The following is a 26507-nucleotide window of genomic DNA, read 5'->3' as shown; positions in this document are numbered from 1 at the left end:
TTCAGGTAACATTCGGCAAAAGCCGTTTACTATCAGTGCACTGCTATCTATGCGATGCTAAAGAGGCATACTGCGCAGAATCTTGTGAGTTTCATAAATTCTTGAAGGGAAGCCTAGTCAGCCAGACGCATACGAATAGCGGCGGTCCAAGTCTCACCAGTCTTGTCTCTAGGTGAATTCTCACCCCACAGCGCGAATTTCATATTAGTGTTACATAACTTACAATTCATCTGAGCCCTTGTTGAACGCAACGATCGGGTTTGGATGGACAGGCCCACCGAGATTTCGGTGTTTCTATGCAGGTACGCGAAACTTTACATGGCCCAGGACAAGCAAGCAGGCATCAATATTGCGGAAAGAGCCATTTGAGCCATTTGATACGGGTACGAGAGATGTACGACGCTCTATATAGATTCTCCAGGGAGTTTTGAGTCCTGTGCTAACGACAGAGAGCGCAAAGCTGACTAAAACGTTCAACGTATCTCGTTACCGACTCATATGCGCTGTTGCCAGAAATGCTACTGATCGACCGTGGTCCCTACTTGTATCATTGGATCCCTTTAAACTATACTTGTTCGCTCAGACCCTGGAGTTGGCCAAACCCCGATCACCAACCTACCACATACTCTACCCCTCAGACTTCTGCCCTTATGAGCTTGGCCACATGGTCAGCCGCCTTCAAATTGTAGGGAAGTGGGACAAGAGGCTCTACATCACCAGAACCAATCAAGAAAATAGATACTCGTAACCGAATAGACCGAAGTGATCAAGATACCCGCAAATTCGGACGAGCATCAGGCAATGCTTAGTGGGGTGGCAGGCTGGGGATAGCTGTCTGAGGGCTTAAGGGGGGGCTCGACAACTGGTATAGCAGAGAGGCGGGAGAGAACCGAGGTCATTGTGAAGCTACAGATGAGAAGTCTACCATCAACCCCAACCCAGCATGAGGCTTCAGCCCCCACGTCCTCGAGTCGCGCCACAACACCTTCCCCACCTGTTATGCAACCGAACCCGGGACCGGGAACGGCAGTCGGCCAGAGAATGGATGGCTCGGCCCTCGATGTGCGAAAATGCGAGTCATGTTGCGCTGCTTTGTCGCGGGTTGCCCGATCGATTGTCTTGGCAATTATGTGATATTTGCCCCTTGTCGCCGTCTCGCGCTGGGGCAGAGTGAGGCGCGGGGGCAGACGGGCTTTGCCGCACGCCAACGGTCTTGTTTTCCGGGTTGCCGATGCTCTAACGTCGGATTGGGGAGTCTTCCCCGAAGGTTGCAGGCGAAATTAGCGACTCTCTTGCAGGTAGAGTATCCCCGCTGGATCCAGATCTCCCCAGTATTTATGCGAGCTATCTTGTGCCAGTGCGACAGGCTGCTACAAGAGAGGTTAGTAATAACTTACAAGTACTTGTTCAACTCCGCCGACCAGCGCCTCTGATTCGTGGACCCCATGGGGAACCCCAGACGTTTTGGGAGATAGCTCGGGTTTGCGTCGGCCGAGTTTATCCACAGTGGGCAGATGATTGGAAGACTGGGCATTCAGGCGGAGGCTGGGCAACAGGGCACGAAGGTGCCTCACAACACCATTGGATTCTTGGGGTGGGATCAGCACGAATGTCACCCTGCGGCGTGAGGTCCATATCTTCTGGCTTGTTCCCCCTCTCTCCTCACTGGCACCAGCCCAGGCCGGTTGCCCTTCTCCTTCCCTAACTTCGACAACAGCAACGACGAACACCATGGCCGCTCGCGACGACAACAAGGCGGAGCTAGGCCCCAGGCCGTCAGCCACCAACTATGCGGTGTACAATCCTCAGGTCGAGCTCATCGAGGCTGCTATCGCAACCGGCGAGGAGGAAACCCAGCTCCCGCGCAAGGAACTCTTCCGGCGGTACTGGCCCGCCGCCGTCTACAGCATGCTTCTCAGCATGGCTTTGATTATGGAGGGCATGGATGTCGGTCTTATCAACAACTTCTTTGCGCATCCGGCCTACCTCAGGCGCTTCGGATGGCCCGATGCCAACGGCAAGCAACATATCTCAACCCAGTGGCAGGGAGCCATCGGTGCCGGCAACAACATTGGATCGATCTTTGGTCTGTTATTGAACGGCTACCTGCAGTCCCGATTCGGTTCCAAGAAGGTCTACGTCGGCACCATGGTCCTCATGGCCGGTTGCATCTTCATCCTCTTCTTCGCCGTCAACGTCGAAATGCTGCTCGCTGGTAACATTATCTGCGGTATCCCATGGGGTATCTTCCAGACCCTCACTACCGCCTACGCCGCCGAGATTTGCCCGCCGGCTATGCGTGGTTACCTGACTGCCTGGGTGTCCATGTGCTGGGGGGCTGGCAGTTTCCTCGCAACTGGTGTCCTTCGTAGCTCCGTCAACAACCTGAGCGATGCCGGCTGGCGCATCCCGTATGCCGTCCAGTGGGTCTGGATTCCTCCTCTATTTATCGTCGGCTGTGTCGCGCCAGAGAGTCCCTGGTACCTCGTGCGCCGCGGCCGCATTGAGGATGCCGAGAAGAGCCTGCGTCGCCTCGCGCGCAAGGATCACTACACTGAGCAGAGCATGGCTGAGACGCTCGCTCTAATGAAGCACACCAACGAAATGGAGAAGATCGAGGCGGCCGGCGCCAGCTACAAAGACTGCTTCCATGGCACCAATCTGCGCCGCACGGCTGTCGTCTGCATGGCTTGGGTCATCCAGATGTTCAACGGCCAGTCTATCACACAGTACGCTGCCATCATGCTCACCTCCATCGGCATGGACGCCACCATGGCTTTCAACTACAACATGGCCATTCAGTCTGTCAACATTGTGGCCACAGGCACTGCCATCGTGCTCATGGGCAAGATTGGACGTCGCACCTTCTATCTCTTCGGGACTATTGGTATCGGCTTCTTCATGCTCATCACCGGCATTGTCGGATTCGCCACAACCCGCTCGCAGTCTGCCATCCCGACTGCTGTTTTCTTGATCATCGTGCAGTGCATCTTCAAGATCTCCCTCGGCCCCACGACCTACGTCGTCGTCGCCGAGATTGCGGCCAGCCGTGTCCGTGCCCAGACCATCGTCCTGGGCCGTGCCATCTACGTGTGCTGCGGCATCATCACCCAGCAGATCAACCCGCGCATGCTCAACGCGACCAGCGACGCCTGGAACTGGGGCGCCAAGACCGGCATGTTCTACTTCGGACTGTGCTTCCTTTGGGTCGTCTGGATCTGGTTCTTCCTGCCCGAGACCAAGGAGCGCAGCTTTGCCGAGATTGACTACCTCTTCCAGAAGAAGATCGATGCTCGCAAGTTCGCGACGACTCCTGCCGATAGTAAGTTCTCTCATATCCGCTACTGGAGGCCCCCATTCTCTAACACGTCTGCTCTAGTCTTCGAGTTCACCCCGCCCGACCCGACTGCTGCCAAGATCCTCGACGTCGAGCACACTGAGACTCCCGCCCCAGCACCCGAGATTCAGGAGGATAGACGCGCGAAGTAGTTGATAATTTATGATAGTACATATCCGCATTAGGACTGGCCGAATACGTTTCTAGAACTGATGGTCAATCCCAGATGCCATGTAGACTTGGTAGCCTTGGCTGCCACCACTTCATAGCAATTTAGGAACAAGTCCCTCGCGTGGTTCAGACCCATTTGCCTGGCATTCAAGTGATCTATTCGTTTAAACATTTCTCTACATATCTTGCCTAACAGCACTCTGTTCCCCATAGCCCCAACCTGGAGGTTGCGGGGTTTGACTGGAGAGCTACGGGGAAGTACGGCCCGTTTACGGGGCATGCCAAGCAGCGATAGTCATGATGCCCCGTCTCCAGGACATGGTTTGCTTTCGGCGAAGATACCCCGAGCTCCAGTGTTAGACCCATCAGCATAGCGCAGGTGCGCAGGTATTACTTGATTCATTCCCTGTAGTTGCTTGGTTTTGCGGCACGGTGATTTGATACGAAGAGCCCCAGGTGCGGGCATCGGATGCCCATTTCCTTGGGTTTCTTTGCCCCAATATCTATTGACCCATGAGCAGTACGTGAGGTGGTTGCATTACCCTGGCCCGACTTCTCCAATTTCTTCCCTCGGAGCGATAGCACCAGTGTACCGACATACACCAACAAAGACAGCTCGCCACGCCCTCCAGCCGCCCCCAATGTGCTCACACGGGACGCACACGGCTCTCCATGACTCGGGTCCGGGGCTAGCCACCACCGCAACACCGTACCCCGTGCGAGCTCCGGGCCCGGTCGGCAAGAAGATCACCTCGTTATACAAGAAGCGCTTGGTCAATTTTTTCACCCCGGGACAGTGGGAAAAGGTGAACTTGCTGGCGTGAGTCTATGCATTTACCCAAGTACCGGAAGACCTGCCGTCATTAGGATGCTTTGCTGATATCGTAATTTCACTTGCCAAAGCGCCCTGAACCGTGGCGTGTACACCGGCTCGCCACACGTCAAGCTGTCCGTCTGGGACGCACCCGGCACATCGCGTCCGACTTTCTCCGAGGCCACATCTGCCTCAAACTCACACCGGGAAACGCAGGTCGGCGAGTCTTTCGGCCCCTCTTGGACAACACACTGGTTCAGATGCGCGCTCACTCTGCCCGAAGCGCTCTGCAAGAAGGATGCCCACGTCGAGCTCCACTGGGACTGCAGCAACGAAGCCACGGTCTGGACGGCCGATGGCAACCCGCTCCAGGGGCTGACCGGCCGCGGCGAGCGCGTCGAGTGGGTGGTCCCGGCGTCGTTCAAGGATGGCAAGGAGCACGTCATCTACCTCGAGATGGCCTGCAACGGCATGTTTGGCAACGGACCGGGCCGTCCGATCTTCAAGAACAACGCTGGCGGAGACTCCATCCAGCCGCCCGACCAGAACAAGTACTTCCAGCTATCCAAGGCGGAACTTGTCGCCGTCAACTACGAGGCGAGGATGCTGCATGTCGACTTCGGCATCATCCACGATGCGGCAACTGAGTTGCCCGAAGACTCATGGGAGCAGCACGAGGCGCTCAATGTGGCGAGTAGGATTATCGATACGTTTCGAGTCGGTGACGACAGCTCTATCCTGGCGTGTCGCAAGATTGCTGCTGAGTATCTTGGAGACCAGATCAATTCGGCAGCAGTCTATGAGAGCCAATTAGTAGATCGAAGACCGACTGTCTACGCCATTGGTCACTGCCACATTGATACATGCTGGTTATGGCCCTGGGAAGAGACGAAGCGAAAAGTTGTGCGATCCTGGTCTAATCAGTGCGATTTGATGGACCGGTATCCGGAGCTGAACTTTGCTTGCTCACAAGCTCAACAGGTCAGGGGGCAGTCATTAACGACTTCATACAGAGCAAAGAAACTGACCTGGCCCGTGTATAGTTTCATTGGCTGAAAAAGCTCTATCCGTACGGGTGGGAACGCGTCAAGGCAAAGGTCAAGTCCGGGCAGTTCCATCCCATCGGCGGATCTTGGGTTGAACACGATACAAATCTGCCCTGCGGTGAGTCGCTCGTCCGCCAATTCCTCTACGGCCAGCGCTTCTTCGAAGCTGAGTTCGGGATCCGATCGACTACGTCTTGGCTGCCGGATACGTTTGGCTTTTCCTGCCAAATCCCCCAGATCTGTCGACTCGCTGGCATGACGAGATTCATGACGCAAAAGCCGTGCTTCAACAGTGTCAATGAGTTTCCCCACACCACTTTCAACTGGTAGGTCGTTCAAAGACGACTGAGAAGAGTGCCGAGCTGACGTGGTCGTTCTCTTGTCCAGGGTGGCGCTTGACGGCAGCCAGGTGATTTGCCACATGCCGCCGTGCAAGACGTACACCGCCGAGGGCAACTATTTGGATATCACACGAAGTATATCCAACCACAAGTCCCTAGATCAGGACAACACTGCTCTGATGGCTGTAAGTACCTTACACTTTGATCTACCCGTTGTAGTTCATATGAAACACATCAGAGTACGGCTGCTAACAGAAGACTGCGAACAGTTTGGAAAGGGAGATGGCGGAGGCGGCCCGACATGGCAACACATGGAAAGGCTGAGACGGCTCCGAGGATTGGCCGACACCATGGGAGTCATCCCCCGCGTTCACGCCGGGGCGACTGTCGACCAATTCTTCGACCGCCTCGAGACAAAGGCCTCCTCGCTCGTGACTTGGTACGGCGAGCTGTATTTTGAGCTCCATCGTGGCGTCTACACCACGCAAGCCCGTACAAAACTTGAGAATCGAACCTCGGAAATCCTGTTGCACGACATCGAGTTGCTGGCAACCATCGCTTCTATCCAGGACAAAGACTACAAGTATCCCAAGAAGGAGCTGGACGAACTCTGGCAGGGCCTGATGCTTTGCCAATTCCACGATTGCTTGCCCGGGACTGCGATTGAGATGTGTTACGACGACTCGGACAAGGTGAACAAAGTCGCGGCGAGTGTGCGGCGTTCGAGCAACAGGCTAACTCGAGACTAGGTGTATGCCAACGTGAAACAGACCGGAAATTCGCTCCTGCAGCGTATTTTCCAAAGCTTGGGTATCGAAAGTCTCAAGGAAGTGGGAACCCAGAATTTCGACAATGTCATCGCTCTGAACACATTGCCTTGGCCACGCAAGGAGCTGATAGCAACGTCGAAGACGGAGGCCGTTATCGCGTCAGGTCAAGGCCATGCGCTAGCAGTGCAATCAATCAAGACCTCCGGCGATGGCGTGGGTCTAGTCGCTGTGAAGGAGACTACCAAGGGTGTCTTCCAGCTCGAAAACGATGACCTCACGGTAAAGATTGAGCACGGGTGCATCACGTCGATCTATGACCGAAAAGCACGACGAGAAACAGTGTGCGGTAAGGCAAACCAGTTCGTCGTCTTCGACGACAAGCCGGTCTACTGGCAGGCATGGGACGTAGAAGTGTACCACCTGGAGACCCGCGAGGAGCTGGTGAACTCGACGACCAAGATCCATGAGGACAAGGGCTACAGAGCGAGTGTCGTTGTGGAGACGCGCATTAGCGAAGCTAGCTCTATGAAGACTGTCATATCGCTGACAGCTGCCCTCGACGGGCAGCCCTCGTTCGTCGAGTGCTCGGCAGATGTCGACTGGCACGAGACGATGAAGTTCCTCAAGGTCGAGTTCCCTGTGCAGGTTCGCAACACTGAGGCTTCGTACGAGACACAGTATGGTATTATCAAGCGCCCGACTCACTACAATACCTCGTAAGTATTCTTCAATCCTCCAGATCCTCCGTCTCGACTCCTAACAAATTTCAAGATGGGACATGGCCAAGTTTGAGGTCTGTTGCCACAAGTTTGCCGATCTCTCGGAGCACAATTATGGTGTGTCCATCCTCAACGATAGCAAGTACGGCTTCACCACGGTGGGCAACGTCATGCGTCTATCACTGTTGAGGTCGCCCAAGGCACCCGATGGCAACGCGGATATGGGGCAGCACCGAATCCGCTGGGCCATCATGCCTCATCAGGGCAGTCTCGGTGCCCAAATCGTCCAGACCGCATTCAACTTCAACAACCCCATGCGTCTAGTTGCAGCTCCCAGTGGCAAGTCCTCCATCTTGTCGCAAACCCCTATCACTCTTACGGGTGACGACAATCTTGTCCTGGACTGGGTCAAGCGCGGCGAGGATGACGAAGACGTGTCACAGGACAATTTGCCAAAGAGGAAGGGGAAGAACGTTATTGTGCGAATCTATGACGCTCTGGGTGGTATGGGAAGAGGAAAGATCAAGGCTGCGTATGCAGTCGAGAAGGTATTTAAGACCAACATTCTCGAAGATGATTTGGAGGAAATTTCGGTGCATGATGGAGCGTTCGAAGTCACCTTGCACCCGTTCGAGGTTGCTACTTACCGCTTAGTACTGAAGAACAGCTAGGGCATGATGAGGTAAGAGAAACCCGGTCATCAATAAGTTAGAACGATGAACGTTTTGTTGGTGTTCACTTAGATTGACAACGGATTTGATCTTATAAAGGGAAGTGCTGTAGAAATAAGCGCCACCAATGACAAACTACATGCTGGAGAGTTGTAGATCAGATTTTGTTCCATCATGCGAAGTCACCATATTGATACTTGCAAATCCTTATTCCAACAGGGGGCAGGGCATACGTTTTCTATCTTTCCGAGTGCGAGTCTCAACCCCTTGATATTGGTCGTCTCCTTGCATACTAAATGGCGCATCGACGCGGGGGCCGAAAGCCATGTGAGTCATCCCCACAGCAAGTCTTTGTTGCTCTCGTTCCCGAGCTTCTACCATCCAATCTGAATATCTTCAGTCCAAGCAATCACTATTTTCTCAATAGAAAGTGGCATACACGCGTCAGAAAATGAGCACCGGACAAGATCATGATATAAGAAGCGAACTACGCAATCTCAAGGTCCTCCAAGGTCCCTTCATAGAGTGGGATGCCGCCGCATTTCCGCCCACGCCTCAAGAAGCATTTGGAACATGGCTCAACGAAGCCGTCAAAGCTGGAGTAAAGGAGCCGCACGCCATGACGCTGTCCACGGTCGATGGTCAGGGCCTCCCGGATGCCCGAGTCTTGATCCTCAAGAACGTCGACCACCGCGGCTGGCACTTTGCCATCAAGGCCGACAGCCCCAAGGGACACCAGCTGGCGAGCCGCGGCCACGCAGCCCTGACGTTCTACTGGCCGGACCAGGGCCGCCAGGTCCGAATCCGCGGGAAGGCGATCCAGCTCCCGGCGGAAGAGTGCGAGCGCGACTTTACGGAGCGCCCCGTGTCCTCAAAGGTCGCCGCTCTCGGATCGAAGCAGAGCCAGAAGCTCCGGAATGAGGCTCAGCTTGAGAGGTCTATGGATGCGGCAAAGGAGACTTTCGACAAGGACCCTGATTTTGTTTTGACGAGTTGGAAGGTTTTTGCCGTCGACCCGAGTGCGGTCGAGTTTTGGCAAGGTGCTAGCAGTCGGCTTCACAAGAGAATGCAGTACACACGCACGGCCGCGGGCGGTGCTTGGGAGAGGAATCTCCTCTGGCCTTGAACCGATGACGTGGTTTGCCATCCATTTTTATTGCATACCAGGATGCTGCTAAATACTATTGAGAGTTCCAAACCATGAGATGCGTATCTATCGCAAAAACAGCACCCAAAAAACGCCAACGATGCTCATGTTAACCCGTAGATCATTCTCCGACATGTCCTAGCGCCTCATGGCTGCAAACAGCTCCGGGGGTTCCGCTCCCAGGCACAATTCCATGTCCGGTTCGCACTTCTTCATCGCCCGCTGGTACGCCTCGCGCTGCGACACCGTCTTCAACCACCTGAGGATGTTCTCGTACGGGCTCAGGTCCAAGGAGTAGAAGTACCGCATCGTCGTGACGGGGAACACGGCCATGATGTCCGCCGCCGAGAACTCCTTGCCGCCGAGGTACTCGTTGTCCCTGAGCCGCGCGTCCATGGCGGCCAGGCCGCCGGCCACCCGCGCCCTGGTCATGTCCGCCATGGGGCCCGTCTGCCCCGAGGAGGCGAGGCCCATGGCGCGCGCGAGCGCGGGGGTGAACGTGCCGTTGACCCAGTGGAACCAGTACAGGAAGTGCGGGTACTCCGGGTCGGCGGGGCCGAGGAAGAGCCTGCCGCCGGCGTGCTTGTGGCACAGGTAGGTGACGATGGCGCCGCTCTCGGCCATGGTGAGGTCGCCGTCCTGGATGGTGGGGGCGCTGCCCGCGGGATGGAGCGCCTTGTACTCGGGCGGGGCGAGGAGGGGCGCGCGCGAGTAGAGCTTAAGGTCGTAGGGCAGGCCGAGCTCCTCGCAGAGCCAGGGGATGCGCTCCGACTGGGAGACGTGCAGGTGGTGGATGAGGATGGTCATGGCTGCGGTTGCGCTCTCCGAGGCCGGGTTGGAAATGCTGTGTGGACTGTCGGTCAGCAGAGTTGCTGCGCGGCGACAGTCGAGCAGTTTAAATATAAGCGTGAAGTGGATGTTGATGCAGGTATGGCGGGGTACCGTCCCGCCCGGGATGGCCGGATGTCAGGATGCTCGATTCGAGTCCAGCGTTGGACGAGTTGAGATCGGAACGGACGCACTGGAACCAGGATGGCCACAGTAGGCGGGACGTAGGGCCAGCAAGATTCAGGACCGGAAAAGAAGCCAGAAGACAAATAGACATGAGTCGATTCTCGCTACTTGCAGGCACCATGGCTGCTCGGACACTTCGGTCGGAAGCATTTTGAGAACGCCGGTTCGGTCCGAGGCGCGCTGTTCTGGACAACCTTGCGAATAGAATGCATCCTGTGTTTCAAAGTTTCAACTACCACCTCGCTTTGGCAGATCGACGCTGCCGAGGTTTGCCACGGGCGACTCATCGGGCTGTACCATGAAATCGTCCCGCAACATACTCTTAAGCCTCAGGCTGGGTAAACGTCACGAGGCGGCAAGAGAATATGCTTGGCAAAGGCTGTCCATGATGGTCTTCCCTCATCAGTCATTTCTCAGCAATCGAAATGGCTAGCTACATGATGAGCGACCGCTGCTTCATCGCCCTCGAAGGCGCCGCAGACAGGACAAGTGACCGTTGGGGCTGGCGCTGCATCGTTGGCGGCTGCATCGCCGAAGGTCTGGCCAGCCGTCTGCTTTCCCTTGCGACGCGGCTTGGCCTGCTTCACATACGCGTCGAGACCGACTGCTTGAGGTTCAGGCGCCCGGTCTTGCTCTTCTCTACCGCCTCTGTTCCGACTTCGCCGGGAGTTGTGCTGACCCGAACCTGCAAAGGTTTGATGTTCTCCCGCTAATGCGAACGCACCGGAACTGCTTTCATCATCTTGAGTCGCCGACTCCGACGCGTCGCCCTCCGAAGTCGAAGCCATGGTCTGCACGCGGCCGACTCTGCCATCCGCAAGCCGGACCTTGATGCCGCGCGGATGGTTTCCCCGCGTCAGGACGTCCCGCACGGTGCCAGCGACCGTCCGGCCAGTAGGCTGGTCTGCCTTGAGCACGATGTTGACACGGGCGCCGGCCACGACCTCGGCGGTCGTGGGGACCCGGGTCCGCGCCGCCGCTGTCGCCGCTGCGCGACGCATCTCTGCGATCCTATCTCTTTCGCACCCCAAGTCCCAGCTACTGGGGACGATTGTTGAGATCTCTGAAATACGGAGACGTTGCGCTCAAGAGGAATGTGAAATGTCGATCAAGATCAAGAATTGGCGCAAAAAGTTTCACTGGGACATCACTAACGAAGGAACTTGGTCTGTGCGGCTCTACTGTGATTCTGGTACGATGCATGGAATCTCGTCAACCTTGTCAATCTACTTCACGTAGCCCCAAAGAAAAAAGCCAAACCAAGTGACAAATATCACCGAGGTCATGTCTACCTAAGTATCCACGTCTTCACCTCGCCAGGATAGGGCTGAAGAGCGAAATCGAAGATGCAAGGAGTGTTTATGAGCCGGCACTCATCCTCGAGCATCCGTACTCCATCCACGAATCTCGGCAAGGAAGCGCTTCCTGACAAATGTCTGGTCATCGCCAAGCGCCGCCCTTCGCGCCACTTAAATATGGAGATGGCAGGGACCGTTGGCGCGGGCAGTGAGCAGATCGCTATTTCAGGCAAACCCCCTTTGAACCCCCTACGCAGGCCAAGCGACCCAATCCGGGCCCTGACAGGCACTGGTCCAGTGGGATTCGGGCGCCGATCGCTGGATCCGTCCGCCATTCCCGTCGCCTGTACTTGTATTCTTGTTTCAGAGAGCTGGCATGCGGATCTCAGGGTCGCATTGTTCTCCTTTTCGCTTCGCCCATTCACATGAGAGAGGCTCAGAGGGTAGCTAGACAGGCGGAGCCCGTATTCTGCATGAATCAAGTCAATGTAGACGCACATCCGTCAACTTGTGATCCCGGGATTCCGCCCGAGTAGAAAACCATTACATCACCCACTGCAGGCAGTAGCAAAGAAGTCCCTTTTTGTTCCTCATCTCTGTCCTGTTGAAGAGAAAAGAGCGTGTCTTTCCCCTCTCCTATCTCCTCCATCATCGGTTGTAGATCAGAGCAGATCGATTGCTGCTCGTCCGTTCGCTTCAGTGACCCCAAGTTACCACCCCCTTACCTTGCACCAAGATGCGCTTCTCCCTGCTCACCGCCGTCGCGGCCCTTGCCTCCTCGGCCACCGCCATCCCGCGCGTCAAGCTCTTCAAGGCTTTCCCTACTGCGGGCGGCGTCAACTACACCTGGTCCGTCACCAACTGGGAGGCCGGTCTTACCCGCTCCGGCGGCCACTACGGTGAGTTGTCGATCCAGTCTCGAAACCCACGCATTTACATCAAACTGTGACTGACAAATGTCCTTTCCCAAAGGCTTCAACGTCACCGGCGAGGCCAAGACCACCGGCAACCAGGTCCCTGCCTTCAGCGCCTACTGCAGCGGGTATGAGCAGCCCCAAGACTACACTCCCTGCACGCTGTACGGCGGACGTCCCGGCCAGGAGGTCGCCGCCAAGCTGCTGCCCGCCAACACCACCACGGACCCCGGGGCGCATCTCGCCGTGAGCTTCGAGTTCCCCGACGTCAACGAGGTGTAAGTTCCCCTACCTTCTTTCATGATACCGTTTTGCCCGAGACTGGGTGCTAATGCAGGTGGAAATCAGCAATATGTGGTGGAACTACACGGCCTACACCACAAAGCCGTACAACCAGGTCTCCGCGCCGCCCATGAACTTCACCGTTATCCCCTCCGAGATCTACGGTGTGGCGTAAGGCGCAGATTGCTAGCGTGGCCGGCTGCGACTGGTCTGGGGATCGCTAACACGATCCGTGTAATTCTTTAATGTCTAAGAAACTTGATCTATGAGTCTATGGACAGTCTAGGCTGCCAAAACAGCTGCAGTCTCTCCCGTCAGCCCTCGGAGAGGGGCCTTGTCGGCATTACGTTCATCCAATACAGGCAGCGCCATCTTGTCGCATTTTGCCAAAATAGCATACAGCCTTGATGTGACTTTTGTCTAGACCGCGCTATCTGAGCGGGTAATATCTCTCTAATCTGATATGCTAGATCTGTGCCCACGTACCCGGATCATCCTTCCTACCTCATTGATTTTGTAACGGGCCTGAAACCTATCGACCTCTGGGTTCTCCTGCCATGTTTTCCGGACATAGACACGGGTTCATCTTCTTGATGACTTGTCTCTCAACGGCGGCTCGGTTCCTTATGGTGACCAGATTGCCTACCGTGGACCTAGCTACGAGGGACAAGGTAGGGAGACGTAAGCACGTTTCATAGCTCTTCTTTCGCTAACACCTCCCGTAAAGCTATTAGGTACCATGACGAATGTCTCAATGAACGCATTCGAGAACGAGCCTGGCGTGCTCAAGTTCGCTCTTCTTGTGCCAAGAGAGCTCGTTGAGGGAGACACATCTATGTATTCCATTGAAGAGTATGTGATATAGCCCTTAGGCCCAGAGAACCTATTGCTGAGAAAACACAGATATGCCAGCCAGGATGCCTTCAGATCGCACCTACAGACCCAGCCAGTCAAGGATATGTTCGCCTGGATTGACTCGGAGAATATCTATACCGAGCCTCCACTGGTCCACAGGCTCGATTCCATAGACGGATTTGACTTCATACGTCCGGAGCTGATACAGGAGTATGACCCTTATGTCCTTTGGCGGGAGGTAGCGTACAAACCCGGAGCGTCGGCGAGTGCCTACCCACTCTGGCGAAAAGTGGTCCAGACAAGCAAGGACGAGAGCGGGACGATTATGTATGGCGTCTATAACGACACCTCTGGTAGTGATAAAATTGTCACGGTTGAAGCTTACAAGGAAGAGAAGTATCTCCAGCTACACGAAAGAAGCACGACGAGTTTAGAGCTGAAACAAGCAACAAAGGACACAGAACTGCTGAACAAGATGACTATTCTGCGGTTGCAAGGCGGCTTCTTCTATAAACCTCCTTCAGTCTAGACAAAATAAATGTCTACGCATAAAACTTCACAAAGTCCTCCTTTCGCCGCTGCAAGAATTCCTCAAAGGTCCCGAACCGAATTCCGTAGGAATTGGCCTTATCCTCATTGAAACATTTAGACATGGTGCGCGCCGCAATGTTTCCCTGGATGAAAGGATTCTCTTTCTGGGCCTCGATCTCCTCCACCGTGTAGAATTCGGCCTTGAATTCCTTTCCGAGCGCTTGAGAAATTTGGCGGGCGATCTCGGCAGGCGTGAGAGGCTGTCCCGCAATCTCGATCTCCTGCTTGTTGAACTTGCCCGGGTCGTCGATGGCGGCAACGGCAAACGCGCCAATGTCCAGCTCGTCAATCATATCGACCCGCGTGTCTGGCAAGAGAGCCGTCTTCCAGACCCTGGTGGTGGCGATGTCCGGGTACATGATGGCGTTGGGCGGCAGGAAATTGGCCATGAAGAAGCCCGGCCGCAGGATGGTCCAGCTCTCGAAACCGGATGCCTCCTTCACCATGCCCTCGAGCTTGTTCTTCGCCAAGAAGAACTTGGCGAATAGCTTGTCCGGGTGCCAGCCCTCGGCCTCCCAAGGCCGGTCCGCCAAGAAACTCGTCGACAGCACGACGCGCTTGGCGCCGGCCTCGCGGGCGTGCTTGAGGATCGACCGGACCTGCCTGATCTCGTGGTCCGGGTCGGCAAAGTCGGGCATCATGGCGATGAAGACGGCGGTGCAGCCGGCCATAGCCTTGGCGAGGGTGTCGTCGTCGTCGTACCCGTCCGGGGTTGGGAACAGCTTGGCGCCGCGGGCAGTCAGCTTGCGGGCGGTCTCCGCGTCGGGGTTGCGGACAAGGCCGTGGGCGACCCACCCGGGCTTGGTGAAGATGCGGTGGGCCACGGCGCCGCCCTGGGTGCCGGTGATCCCGCAGACGAAGACTGTCTGGGGTGACATGGTGATAATTTGTGCCTTTATCCTGGAAGCTCTTGATAGATCTCGACTATCAGGAAGAAACGTTACTCGCTTCATGGTCGCGATATATATCTGGCCTTGCGGTATTCCGCAGTCTGCACTCCTGGGAACTCCGCCACGGGCGGCCCGCATGTTTCGCTTTCAGATAACTTATGTGCAGCTGGTGTAGTTATGCCAGAGTTCCGGACTGAGGCGGAGCTCCGCCTGCGGCGCAGCAGCTGAGTAATTGGACTTCAAGATGTTGAACGTCGGATTACAAATGCACAAGAACGAGACTCAATATCGAGACAATTGTAAAATAAATATTCATATTTCTATCATTCACTTGATGATGCAGACAGACGGTATGAGGTTTGAGCAGGTCGGAATTGGAGGATGCGGGTAGCTCCTGTCATAAAAGCCGTCCTGCTATCCGCCGCCCTGGGTTACGTCATTGAGATACACTACAACATTGAACCTCCTGTCCTGCAATTTCAACCGAGTTGAGCTTCTTGAGTGGCTGTATGTGCCCATATTGATGTGGTACCTGGACACTGTGCACCACACTCCCTTCAGACCTTCGACAGCCGGCCCTTGGCACACCGACCGGACGAATAAATCCCTGGGGCTGTCGGACGTGAGATGAACAAACCCGCAAGTCATGCGGACCAATTGTCCCGGACCCATATCGCGAGCCGGACCGCTCATATGGCCGCACGAGCGAAACCGGCAGCGAGATGTTAAACATTCTTGACAGAGGCCGATTTCATTCTCTTGAATCATGCCAATTGCGTCAGCTTATCAGGAATAACCTGGCCCCCCACCCGGGTTCTCTAATTAATGACTACAGCACTATCGGTTACCCAGTCTGGTGTCTTTTTTCGTGGTGTACCTCGGATTCGACAGCAAGACGCGCTGAGTGCGAAGCTCTTGAACGGGCACACTACGTTAAACACTACCCCGGCCGCTATGGAGTTCACATGTACTGAACTGGCGAATCAAGAAGCAGCAGTGGGATTTAATGACAGGATTTCCTAGTGCTGACAGCTCGTCCCTAAGAAGCAAACAATCGGAATGTCAGCTGTAAAATTGACCTCCCCTGATTTGATTCTCCCTTGAGTCTGCTTGCCTGCTTCAAATCAAAACATCATCGCCCTCACAAGCCTCAGTAAGAGAAGCCACCGAGGTCATTCGCGGTGAGCATGGACAAACCTAGGGTCGCCATTGTCGGCGCCGGTAAGTGTTCCTTGGCTGCTGCTGCCAGAGGGTCAGAGGGTGGAGCTGTGGGTACTGAACGCTCATCGCAGGCATTTCCGGCTTGGTGTCGCTCAAGGAGTGCTTGGCTGAGGGTCTCGAAGCTGTGATATTCGATGACGCCAACCAGATCGGCGGCGGCTGGGTCTATGACCCGGACGCAAGCAGCGGCCGCTCGTCCATCTACTCCGGCTGCATGCTCAACTCGTGCCGCGACGCCACCGCCTTCTCCGACTTCCCGCTGGACCCCTCGCGCTACCCGGACTTCTTCCGGCACGAGCTGTTCCGGCGGTACATCGAAGAGTATGCGGAGCACTTCGCCCTCGCCAAGCACATCCGCCTGCGCACCAAGGTTCTCGAGTGCCTGCCGCTCGGGGACGGGACCTGGAAAGTGCGCGTGCAGGAGCAGGGCGGGGAAGTCGAAGAGCACACGTACACGGCCGTCATCGCCGCGACCGGGCACCTCTCACGGCCCAAGACGCCAGGCTTCCCCGGCAAGGACACTTTCGAGGGCGTGTTCCTCCACAGCCATTACTACCGCAGCCCGGGCCGGTTCGAGGGCAAGCGCGTCGTCATCATTGGTCTCGGCGCATCCACGCTGGACATCGCCTGTGAAGTCGGCCCGCAAGCCAAGGAGCTCCGGGTCATCGCTCGCCGAGGCGCTTGGGTCCTCCCTCGGTTTGTGCTGGGCAAACCGCTCGAAGCTTGGGACAGTAAGTTGATTCCGCTCGATTCCGTATCTCGGCAATAGCCAGCTTCTAACACCGCGTCCAGACCGCGCCACGCAGCTCTGGGTCCCCTCGGGCATCGCGCAGTGGGCGCAGAAGCAATTGCTGCACTTCGTTGACGGAAAGCCCCCGAAGGAGCTGATGCCCGACCACAACATCATGTCTCAGAACGCGGCGGTACGCGGCGACTTTCTGGAAAAGGTGCGCTCCGGCCTCGTCAAGATCGAGCGGGCGGGCGTGGAGCGCATCACGCCGACGGGCATCGTCTGCACTAACGGCACCACCTTCGAGGACGTCGACGTCATCATCTCCGCTACCGGCTACGACCACTATGACCTGCCCTTCCTGCCCGCCGACGTGGCCCGCTCCGAGTCGACGCCGCCGCACCTTGTCGACCTCTACAAGATCATCCAGCCGCCCAAGTACCGCAACCTCTTCCTGCACGGCTGGGCCGAGCCCATCGGGTCCCTGCCACCCACCGCGGAGGCGCAGGCGCGTTATACCGCCGGCGTCCTGTCAGGCCGCGTCAAGGTCCCTTCCGAGGAGAAGATGTACGCCGAGATCAGAGCCGACCAGAAGAAGCACGCGGAACATTACATCCACTCGGAGCGGCACGCCAGCTCCGTGCACTTTGCCGACTACATCGACGACCTGCTGCGACCCCTGGGCGCGGTGCCGACGTTCCCCAAGATGCTCTGGCGCGTCTTCTCCACCGGCCATCCCTGGAGATCGTGGAAGGTGCTCTCGGCCGTCTGGTTCGGCATGCCTATTACTGCTGCCTGGCGGGTCTGTGGCCACGGTGCGGACCCGGCGCTGGCCGAGGAGGCTCTTTTGAGGGTGAACTCGAGCAACAAGGATCTTACGCCGCGTGAGAAGGAGGTGCTTCCCGAGAGGAGGGGCAAGGTGCCCGCTAATGTGTGATTGTAGAAAGTGTATTATTGCTTGGTATGTAGTCGATACTTTGAGCGTTATTTCATAGTGTCTTGATAGAAAGTTGTAGCCCTAAATGCTACCGAGGCCGAGGCTGAGCCCATCATTATATCCAATACAGTCTGACCTCTCCATTTGCTGAAATGACAGGATCGGGAGTATCGGGTTTTAGGACTTGACTGCAAATATTGTAGTATAAGGTGCGTTGGTCACCATCAGGCTATCTTGGGGCTTGTGGGAATCCACTGCTGTAGTGCACAAGGTTCCCGGCCTTCCGTCCGAGGACTCGGAAAAGCTCCGCTTGGTTCCACTTTTGCCGTGCGGCAAGCCCTCCGTAAATGAGGCACAGGCCGGGGCCCGAAGGCACCCGGAGTGAGCAATATCTCGGAGGGACCTTCCAGTATGATATGTAATCATGATATCACTACGTGATTGGAGCAAGAATGATGTCGCCGTCATTTGGAAGAAGAAGTCTGATCGCCAGATCCTGCCAGATGTAGGGGTGGCATCCAAGCATTCGGGGAAGAGAACAATGAGACCATGACTGTAGCTTCCCCACTCTGTCGGATACGATATACATTGACTTTCCGAAGTTTATGCACTCATAACCGCCAGTCCGAACAGTTGTGGACGAGAGCGGCATGGCCCGGCCATTCTGGCAGTATGAACATTCGACATCTGGCATTGACCGAGAGACAATGATGCCAAACCGGCACAAAAACGAAAGAAACACTTTTCATGTCGGCGTTCAGTCAGAGGCGAAGACCAACCTCCTTTATATGGTCGGCATGAGGGTTGGCGGACGGAGCTGACGCGCGAAGCCCGACCTGCAGAGACATCCACCAGGGAGCGTTGTTGAGCCTCGGCTTGCTAGCCAAGGATGGAAGCCTGCCCGTATGCTAGTCATGTCCGTCATCCGGCTGGCGTCTGGAGCTGGCGCGCCATTGTCCCAGGACTTTCTGCCGGTTGGAACCCGGCCCAGCAAGGATTTTTAGGCCCCTCTGGGCTTACATTCAACAGTTGGGTGAGCCGCAGATGAACCATACATTAGGCTACCCTAGTCGAGATATTTCCCGCCAAACGATTTTTGCCTTTTCCATGAACCTCCATCCACGACTCCAGTTTTGGTTGGTCTTGGCCGGCTCATCACCTTGTCCATTCCGTCGCCATGCCCTGCGAGTCACCTAGAGTCATCCCATCTTGTCCGAAATGTGACTTTTGGTGAACTAGGCCTTGTCCGGAACCTATTCTACTGCAGTGTTCTTCAATTTTCCCGGATTTACTTCCATTTTGGGAAATTCTTCTGCATATGCAGGCCGTTCCACGGTTATATGCGGTCGCTAAGTCAGCCTCATGCTAATCGAGGGTACCAGTTTGGCCCTGTGACGGCATGCCGATCCTCCGACACGGTTTCCTTGACTTGTCTTGGTCCCTTAGCCAGCCACAAAGACTGCAAATTTTACATTTCTCGTCCGTAAATCCTATCTACAGGGCTTGGGTGGCGTGATGGGAGTGTTTGACTCTTCGGGGCGGATTTCCTCAAGACCCGGCTGGACTGACGCCTAGTGTTGAACTTACCAAACCGATGTTGGAGAAATCTAGGTTCGTAACGTCCGTAAAGAAAGCCAAGCCAGGAACGATCGAAGCAAACCGCCGAGACCCTGCTAGTAGTGTCTATCAATGACAACATGTGTCTCCCCACAAATGCTACCCGTGACATACACCGTCACCTTTGAGCATCGGAAAACAACCCTGGCGTCCGTTTTGCTATAACCGTCGAGGATCTCGATTTGTACCTTCCTGTTTCGGTGATTAATGCTAGATACATGCCAGGTGCTGGGGTAATTGGAAACTTGAGAGCCTGAGGGCTCAACCCACGTGGGAAGTTCCATACATGTTTTGCGATTGGAAGCATTTTATCGTTTACTAACACCGCAATGACAAGTCCACCTGAGAGTGGCTACATGTTTGACCTGTGAGCGAATTCGAGAGCTTGTGACATCTACCAAGCGTGTCGCGCCTGACCTTGGGAGACACGGATGCGACTGTTCATCCTCAGCTCCGCATCTGAAGATATGACGATATTGTCGGTGATATGATCGTTCGACCTGGGTCGACTGCACATTTCTGCAGGTGAGTGGACAGGGGTACCATCTTAGATTAATTTACTGGTCGAGACTCGCAGCATATCAGTAGCCTGTACATTTCTTGGGTCTAGACTCGGCAGATGGGCTAGCAAAGCTCGGGACCGAGACCACACCACCTGGTGAGAGCTTACTTTTTGTAGACTTCATATCTGGTATAAAGGATTTTGATAAGTACAATAAAACGGATTCACAATGCCATGCCAGTTTCATTACTTCCGTTGTTTTCACCAACGGTCAACCACGGAGCAAACCTATACAGCTGCATGATTACATCTGGTCCTCCGAAGCATCCGCCAACTCTAAAACCTCGTACACTAAATCCCCTGCCAAGCAAGGTCCTTTTGAAAGGACGACTTTGTTGCTTCCATTCTGAAAACCCGGCGAGATGGCCGACAGACGCCCGTCTCAAACAGTCCCTGTGGGTCTTCGTCGTGAGAGCTCCGTGGCAAACGGAAGCCTATTTCGCTTTGAAGAAGGATTTTACTCCACCCAAGACCTTCCCGGGCTTTGTCCTGAGCTGGAATCAAACATGGAGCAGCTCACGGTACAAAAGTCGAAGAACCAGACAACACAGACAGAGCTCTCGGCACCCCCACCGATCCATCAGTCCTCGGAGGAAAAGTCCCTCAGGAGCTTCCGAACAGCGCTACCGCCACCCTCGCTCTCCTCGGAGTCGTCTATGACGGATCTCAAGGCTCACCAGGAGCCCGAGTTCCCGGAAAAGAAGGGATGCAGAGTCTATCGATTCTTGAGGTGGAATGTTGGTTCCATGTACAAGAGGATCTTCACGGTAGCCTTTTTGGGTAATGTTGCCACCATTATTGTTCTGTTGGTCCAGAACCTCATCGATGGCTCTGGCCTGACTTATGGTGAAGCTGGCACTGCTGTGGCGTGCAACATTCTCATGGCCATGATCGTCCGGAACGAGCATATCGTCAACGGAGTCATCACTGTGTTTGGCGTCTGGCCCCGCCGGCTCCCACTCCGACTTCGACACTTCTTCGCCAAGGTGTACTGCTACGGTGGAATCCACAGTGGGTGCGGGGTCGCCGCGACATTCTGGTATATGGTATTCCTCGGACTTATCACCCGTGACTACGTAAACTCGGACATGACAGTCATCCGGAGCCACATCCTCGAGGTCAGCTACGCTATTCTGTTCCTCCTTGTCAGTATTCTCGTCTTTGCCTACCCGACCATTCGCATCGCCACGCACAACTGGTTCGAAGGGATCCATCGCTTCATGGGATGGTCTGCCACTCTTCTTTTTTGGGTTCAAACCTTCTTGGTTGCCGCAGACACCGCCCAGACCGCCAACATCCCATACTGGAAGGCCCTTCTCCAGACTCCCGCATTTTCCATCCTCATCTGTATTACCTCGCTCGTCATATATCCATGGGCCCGCTTGCGGCTCCGTGATGTCGAGGTTCAGCCCCTGTCCAGCCACTGTGTGAAGCTCAACTTCACCTACACAACAGGCTGGTACGGCCAAGCAGTCCGACTCGCGGACTCGCCCCTCAAGGAAACACACGCATTCGCGTTGATTCCCAACACCACGACCGAGACGGAGATGAAGCGTGGCAAGCCGCAGAACCTCACCTATGTCGATAAGAAGGGCTTCTCGGTCATCATCTCCAACGCTGGCGATTGGACCCGCCGCATGATCAACAATCCGCCTCGCCAGATTTACTCGCGTGGTGTTCCGCAAGACGGTGTCCTCCGCATTGCGCTCATGTTCAGGCCCTGCCTCATTGTCGCTACTGGCTCGGGTATCTCACCCTGCCTTTCTCTCTTCATCGATCAGCCGACGCATCCCGTGCGGGTCGTCTGGGCTACCAAGGACCCCCTCAAGACTTTTGGCAAGCCGGTCCTGGACACAATCTACGGGGCCGACCCCAACGCCGTCGTCATCGACTCTCGCAAGGATGGGCGGCCGGACGTTGTCAAGCTTGTCTACCAGGTCTGGAAGAACAGCGGTTCGGAACCCGAGTGCGGGTTCGAGACTGCGGCGACAGCGGCCGGATACGAGTATCAACGGAGTAAGACGGCGGGTCTGGGGCGCTGTCAAGCTGTGATCATCATCTCCAATCAGACAGTGACGAGGAAGGTGGTTTACGGGCTTGAGAGCAGGGGTGTGCCAGCTTATGGTGCGATCTTTGATTCATAGCGGGGGTTATTGGTCTTGCTTCGCTCCTTTCATTATGTATTGTACAAAAGCTGTCTCTTCTCCACGATTGACTCTTTGGCGATTCACGGCAACGACGAAAATGGTTCGGTCAAATATTTATATACTAATAATGATAATTCCAAGTATCAGCCACTCTATCATTGTTCTTGCTCTACGATTTCCAATGCTTCGCGGTCTTGATATTACGTCTCTGCCGTGGTTTGCCATTGATCGCCCAGAACTCATCGACCCATTCTGCGATCTGTGAAATGGAGCCATCCTGGGCCTCCCTGACACCCGGGTTCACGCGGTTGTACGCTCTCAAGTCCTGGCAGTGAGATGCGTTCTTGATCATGAACACTGGTGCGTCTGAGGTCGACTCGAGCGGGCCGCCGGGCCGAAATTTACTCGACACGGACGCAGACCTCCATGGATCGTATTCACTAGTGTCGTATCATGTCAGCCATAGTCTTTGTTTGTTCTGGTCAGTTGCAGCTAACCCATTCACCCAGACCAGCCTTTTGGTATCAGTCCGATGCCACCCTTCTGTCTCGATATTGAGCATCTCAGCCGTCTTGCCCCTGTTTGCCCCATATGTGAAGCCCTTCTCCTCCGGGAAGAATATGCCACACTGTCGCTCGAAGTATTCGGCTGTTATCAGGCGCGAGGCGATAGTAGGCCGTCCTGCGGGCGCACCGGTCTGGAAGTAGAAGAACGGTTCGTTGCAAGTCATCCAGACCCATGGTCTATAAAACAGATTGTCGGCACTTCGGTCAGTGTACATAGGGCTTGTCAAGTTATGAGTGTCAAAGCAGCGGCTTGAGTTTGTTGCGGAAAGATCTGTGTAGTTGTAGTGCTCGGCACAGACTGGCAGAAGCTGTTAGCCTCATGCACTTCATTGAGGCATTTTACAATTTGGTACTCACATCCTGGGAGGTACTTGTTCTTAAACCACGCAGCGAACCTAGCCGTGAGCTTCTTGGCCCTTGCTTTGGCCACTGCCCGATGATGAAGTGCCGTGGATCCGTTCCCGCAGTGCCTACCCTCTTCAATGGCGTCGCACATCTTAAAGAAATCGCTGTAGCCTGAATTAAATTGGATACTTTGCCAATCGCTTACGGGAAAAGCAAGAGCTCTGTCCATATGTCAGTGTGTCGAAAATGAAAGCCAGTCTCCTTATTTTCCTTACGCTGCAAAGTCGTCGTGCTCCAGATCCCCAAGGCCGAAGCTATCCTTTAGCTTCTGCGCGGCATCTTCGTCGTCACCAGTCAGAACATCATCGACATGCTCGATAATGTGCGCCATATCCTGACTACAGTTCTTTGGCATGCCCTCCTGGATCGGCATGAAGTACTGCCAATAGTCATGTATAGCCTGGACGGGCGCGCTGCTGGCGTGGTAGGCCCAGAACGTCCCCGGCGAGAGCTTCTCTGTCCATGCCGCCAGTGCTCCGGAGTATGAGCCGCCAGTCATGATCCATGGCTAGAAAGCAAAGACAACAGGTCAATAGCGATACTTAAGCGAGGGCATCAGCTGATGACCTACCGCATTAGGAGCGTTGCTCGTAGAGTTGTCATCAAATGGTAGATGAACGTTCCGGGCAAAGCGGACGAAATCAAGGACCGAGTTTCGCAAGGTAAGGTACTGCAGCGCCTCCGTATCTTGAACTTTGAATGGCGTTGAGAGGCCCCAGTACCGATCTTGGAGGGTGTCAGACAAGGCTACACAGGTCCAGATAATAGATAAAACGAACGCTCAACCATTACGACAGCTGCCTGGATCTTCTTCGCCTGCAGCCCCGGCAGTGCCGCGTCCGTAAGGTATCCGCCGTACTTATCAGCAGCCGTTTCGCCAGGAGTGAATAAGACGACCTGTCCAAATGTCAGAAATACCCATATTCCCGGTCGCAGACCTCCAACATACGGGATACCCTGGCCCTCCCCAGTACGTGAAGTTGAACCAGTACCGCTGATTGAATGTGCCGAGATCAGGGTCGTCATGGTCGATGAGCTGCTGAAAGGATGAGAACCCAGAAAAGTTCACTGGCGCATACTTGGCTGCCTCGAGCGCAATTAAGCCTGGCCTAAAGCGAGTCGATAATGTGGCATAAGCCACCGTGATGAGGGTTGCTAGGGGGAGCAATGTTGACACGACTGACGCTCTCATCTTGAAGACTGCCTTAGCTGACAAGGAAGCAGCCTGGCAAGTAAGTTTGCACCTGAACTAGAGGTCGGAAGCTTGGAACGGCAGCTTTATAAAGCTGGAGCTGTTTGCTCCGACACCGAAGCGATATGGTAAAGGGCGGCTGGAAGTCCCCGCTGTGGCACTGGCAGTATGCCTTATCTCGCAGGAGAATAAGCAAGAGGTGCTATATGAAGATGCAGATAAGATGATGCCATGGGATCCGTAGGCCGGCATTGAGATGTGTACAGTGAGAGAACTGGGGCCTGCGTGGGTTGAGAGGCCCGGGAAGAACACCTTACCAGGTTTTGTTTGTTGAATTCTATGCACCATGAGCATTACTCGGGTCTATCAACAAGAAGGAAAGGGTTTTGACTGAAATAGAACACTACCATCCGAGCATGCATGACTATGCTACGGTCACAACGCGTGGGGGACAAGGGCCAGCAAACCGGCCTAGAAGCGGTTTTCTAGAGCGGATTTTGGGCTTTACCATCAGAGCTGGAGGCTTTGGCATCGCGGGGTGTTGGCGCCGAGCCCAGAAACGGCCACGGCCGCGGCTGATTGATGAGTTCACCCGGCTGAATTAATCAGGGTAATATCGAGGCATCACGCGTATGTGTCACCTATGCACACCAAACATTGGCCCACCCTGGCACGCGCTCTTCTCCAAGAGTCTGGACACGGGATTGGAAAAGAGTGGAATCTTACACGGAAAGGAGATACCGATGGGCTGCCATGAATATGATTAAGGTTTGCTATTGTTGAGAGCCGACTCTGGCTAGTGCGCTTTACACATTCTCCACGTTCCACGGAACGACCTACGCCACTGTTACGAAGCAAGTTTTGAGGAGCATGATAGAAGGTCACAAAAGAGAAGCTAACACTACTCGGACTGGGGCGCTTGAGGGCTTTTGGAGCGAGGCCTGATTTCCGATGACCGCGAAGTTAGCATACGCTTGCAGGCACGCAAAAGCCAAAGCTGGGGGGCGACATAATTGTGATAACTAGACATTAAAGTAAATCTTTGTCTGCTTCTCAATAGACCATCTCGGGGTTAAGTGGAACTAATTGTGAAGAAATATTCGAGAAGCTTTATATCGACTTATCTATACCAGCCTAGTTCATTCCACGATCTGAAGAGCCAAGCTATCGGGGGGTCTGATTTACTGGCACGACCTTCATCACCCCATTCTCCTCTCGGACGGCAACCAACTTGTGTCCGGAATTCGTCGCTGGCAACTCTACCGGTATGAAATTCGATCCTGGCAATTCCACTGGCATGAGTCTTGTCTCGCCGTTCTCCACGCGGATCACAACAGGCTTCTTCGCCCGTCTTTTTCTCGCGCATGATCGGACGCATAACCCAATGCAGCCCCCTGTGCAACATATGAAATGGGACGCCCTGTGTGGGAAAAGCGCATGTCAGCGACGGCACTCTCTCGAAGAAAGGCTGGGTTGCAGGAACGGTGTTTGGGGACTAACCATAGCGCACACATCATTATCATGACAAGGTACTCGTCGTCAAGCCACGGTTTGCGCGGCGCGTTAGACGGGCTTTCCAAGCTGAATGATGCGAATGCTAGGACGAACATGGCTGCGAATGCCAGGGCCCAGGCCAGTATGTCAAAGCAGATAACGGCGCCGTGCGAAGGCTTGTTCTTGAACATTGTGCCGGCGACGACCACCCACGCGGTCACTCCGAGGGTTGAGATACACTAGAAGAATTTGGTCAGCGAGACGTTAATAGCTAACCCCGAGGTGATAGCGTCTCCTCTTGGGCACTTACGGCAACGATGCCGCAAGCAGCGTTGTCGCTGGCATGGTAGGGCCTGCACTCGTCCGGGTGCCAAGGGCTACACTCGCCGTTCCAGCGCCTGATGTAGCGGATCAGAAAGGCCAGGACCACGATCGCATAGACGGATAGGGGAATCCGAAAGGGCAGCTGCCAGAGGAGGTACTTCCTGCGCCTCGGCCGAAGGGCGACGTTGTTGTTGGCGTCGTCTGCGGGAGCCATGCTAACTGTGCAGGCTTGTGCGAATCGTCACCGGGTGTAAAGATAGTGGGATGTCGAGATGACTGATGGAGAAAGGGTCCGGCGGGTATTTAATCGCGATGGGTGAAAAGGGCCCTGACCCTGGTGTTGTGGCTGTGTTTTCTCCAGCGGCACAGCACATTCGTGTTGAAACCAAGCGATGACCCGAGAAAGCCAAGACAATTTAGGCATTCACTCTATGGGTCTGACAGAGAGTACA

At 55.0% G+C, this 26507-nt stretch overlaps 10 protein-coding genes across 10 annotated transcripts; 6 read left to right on the top strand and 4 right to left on the bottom strand.

Moving 5' to 3' along the window:
• Nucleotides 1–1731: 1731 nt before the first annotated feature.
• E0L32_002293 (uncharacterized protein) lies at nucleotides 1732–3489 on the top strand (the record flags this gene model as incomplete). Its single annotated transcript, XM_031136467.1, has 2 exons — nucleotides 1732–3322; nucleotides 3380–3489. The coding sequence occupies 2 exons, from the start codon at nucleotides 1732–1734 to the stop codon at nucleotides 3487–3489; spliced, it is 1701 nt and encodes a 566-aa protein (XP_030988508.1).
• Nucleotides 3490–4149: 660 nt separating this feature from the next.
• E0L32_002292 (uncharacterized protein) lies at nucleotides 4150–8995 on the top strand (the record flags this gene model as incomplete). Its single annotated transcript, XM_031136466.1, has 8 exons — nucleotides 4150–4328; nucleotides 4412–5135; nucleotides 5366–5694; nucleotides 5756–5894; nucleotides 5979–6401; nucleotides 6459–7195; nucleotides 7251–7851; nucleotides 8297–8995. The coding sequence occupies 8 exons, from the start codon at nucleotides 4150–4152 to the stop codon at nucleotides 8993–8995; spliced, it is 3831 nt and encodes a 1276-aa protein (XP_030988507.1).
• A 159-nt stretch (nucleotides 8996–9154) lies between these two features.
• Nucleotides 9155–10151, bottom strand: E0L32_002291 (uncharacterized protein; the record flags this gene model as incomplete). The annotated part of the gene is made up of 2 exons (XM_031136465.1): nucleotides 9155–9888; nucleotides 9959–10151. 2 exons carry the CDS (start codon nucleotides 10149–10151, stop codon nucleotides 9155–9157), a joined length of 927 nt encoding a protein of 308 aa, XP_030988506.1.
• Nucleotides 10152–10443: 292 nt separating this feature from the next.
• Nucleotides 10444–11031, bottom strand: E0L32_002290 (uncharacterized protein; the record flags this gene model as incomplete). Its single annotated transcript, XM_031136462.1, has 1 exon — nucleotides 10444–11031. The coding sequence occupies one exon, from the start codon at nucleotides 11029–11031 to the stop codon at nucleotides 10444–10446; it is 588 nt and encodes a 195-aa protein (XP_030988505.1).
• A 1033-nt stretch (nucleotides 11032–12064) lies between these two features.
• E0L32_002289 (uncharacterized protein) lies at nucleotides 12065–12699 on the top strand (the record flags this gene model as incomplete). Its single annotated transcript, XM_031136461.1, has 3 exons — nucleotides 12065–12227; nucleotides 12301–12520; nucleotides 12591–12699. The coding sequence occupies 3 exons, from the start codon at nucleotides 12065–12067 to the stop codon at nucleotides 12697–12699; spliced, it is 492 nt and encodes a 163-aa protein (XP_030988504.1).
• Nucleotides 12700–13263: 564 nt separating this feature from the next.
• On the top strand, nucleotides 13264–13908 carry E0L32_002288 (uncharacterized protein; the record flags this gene model as incomplete). The annotated part of the gene is made up of 2 exons (XM_031136460.1): nucleotides 13264–13376; nucleotides 13428–13908. 2 exons carry the CDS (start codon nucleotides 13264–13266, stop codon nucleotides 13906–13908), a joined length of 594 nt encoding a protein of 197 aa, XP_030988503.1.
• A 13-nt stretch (nucleotides 13909–13921) lies between these two features.
• Nucleotides 13922–14848, bottom strand: E0L32_002287 (uncharacterized protein; the record flags this gene model as incomplete). Its single annotated transcript, XM_031136459.1, has 1 exon — nucleotides 13922–14848. The coding sequence occupies one exon, from the start codon at nucleotides 14846–14848 to the stop codon at nucleotides 13922–13924; it is 927 nt and encodes a 308-aa protein (XP_030988502.1).
• Nucleotides 14849–16047: 1199 nt separating this feature from the next.
• On the top strand, nucleotides 16048–17748 carry E0L32_002286 (uncharacterized protein; the record flags this gene model as incomplete). The annotated part of the gene is made up of 3 exons (XM_031136458.1): nucleotides 16048–16081; nucleotides 16153–16812; nucleotides 16874–17748. The coding sequence occupies 3 exons, from the start codon at nucleotides 16048–16050 to the stop codon at nucleotides 17746–17748; spliced, it is 1569 nt and encodes a 522-aa protein (XP_030988501.1).
• A 2541-nt stretch (nucleotides 17749–20289) lies between these two features.
• On the top strand, nucleotides 20290–22071 carry E0L32_002285 (uncharacterized protein; the record flags this gene model as incomplete). Its single annotated transcript, XM_031136457.1, has 1 exon — nucleotides 20290–22071. One exon carries the CDS (start codon nucleotides 20290–20292, stop codon nucleotides 22069–22071), a length of 1782 nt encoding a protein of 593 aa, XP_030988500.1.
• Nucleotides 22072–22243: 172 nt separating this feature from the next.
• E0L32_002284 (uncharacterized protein) lies at nucleotides 22244–26269 on the bottom strand (the record flags this gene model as incomplete). The annotated part of the gene is made up of 10 exons (XM_031136456.1): nucleotides 22244–22514; nucleotides 22572–22938; nucleotides 22998–23136; nucleotides 23191–23206; nucleotides 23261–23553; nucleotides 23617–23771; nucleotides 23825–23942; nucleotides 23995–24154; nucleotides 25738–25970; nucleotides 26042–26269. 10 exons carry the CDS (start codon nucleotides 26267–26269, stop codon nucleotides 22244–22246), a joined length of 1980 nt encoding a protein of 659 aa, XP_030988499.1.
• Nucleotides 26270–26507: the final 238 nt, after the last annotated feature.

This window comes from Thyridium curvatum (genome assembly GCF_004353045.1).
Source record: "Thyridium curvatum strain D216 chromosome Unknown NODE_9_length_649264_cov_80.371750, whole genome shotgun sequence".
Taxonomy (NCBI): domain Eukaryota; kingdom Fungi; phylum Ascomycota; class Sordariomycetes; order Thyridiales; family Thyridiaceae; genus Thyridium; species Thyridium curvatum.
The sequence above is the reverse complement of the archived record's forward strand: the minus strand, read 5'-3'. Positions and strand labels throughout refer to the sequence as shown.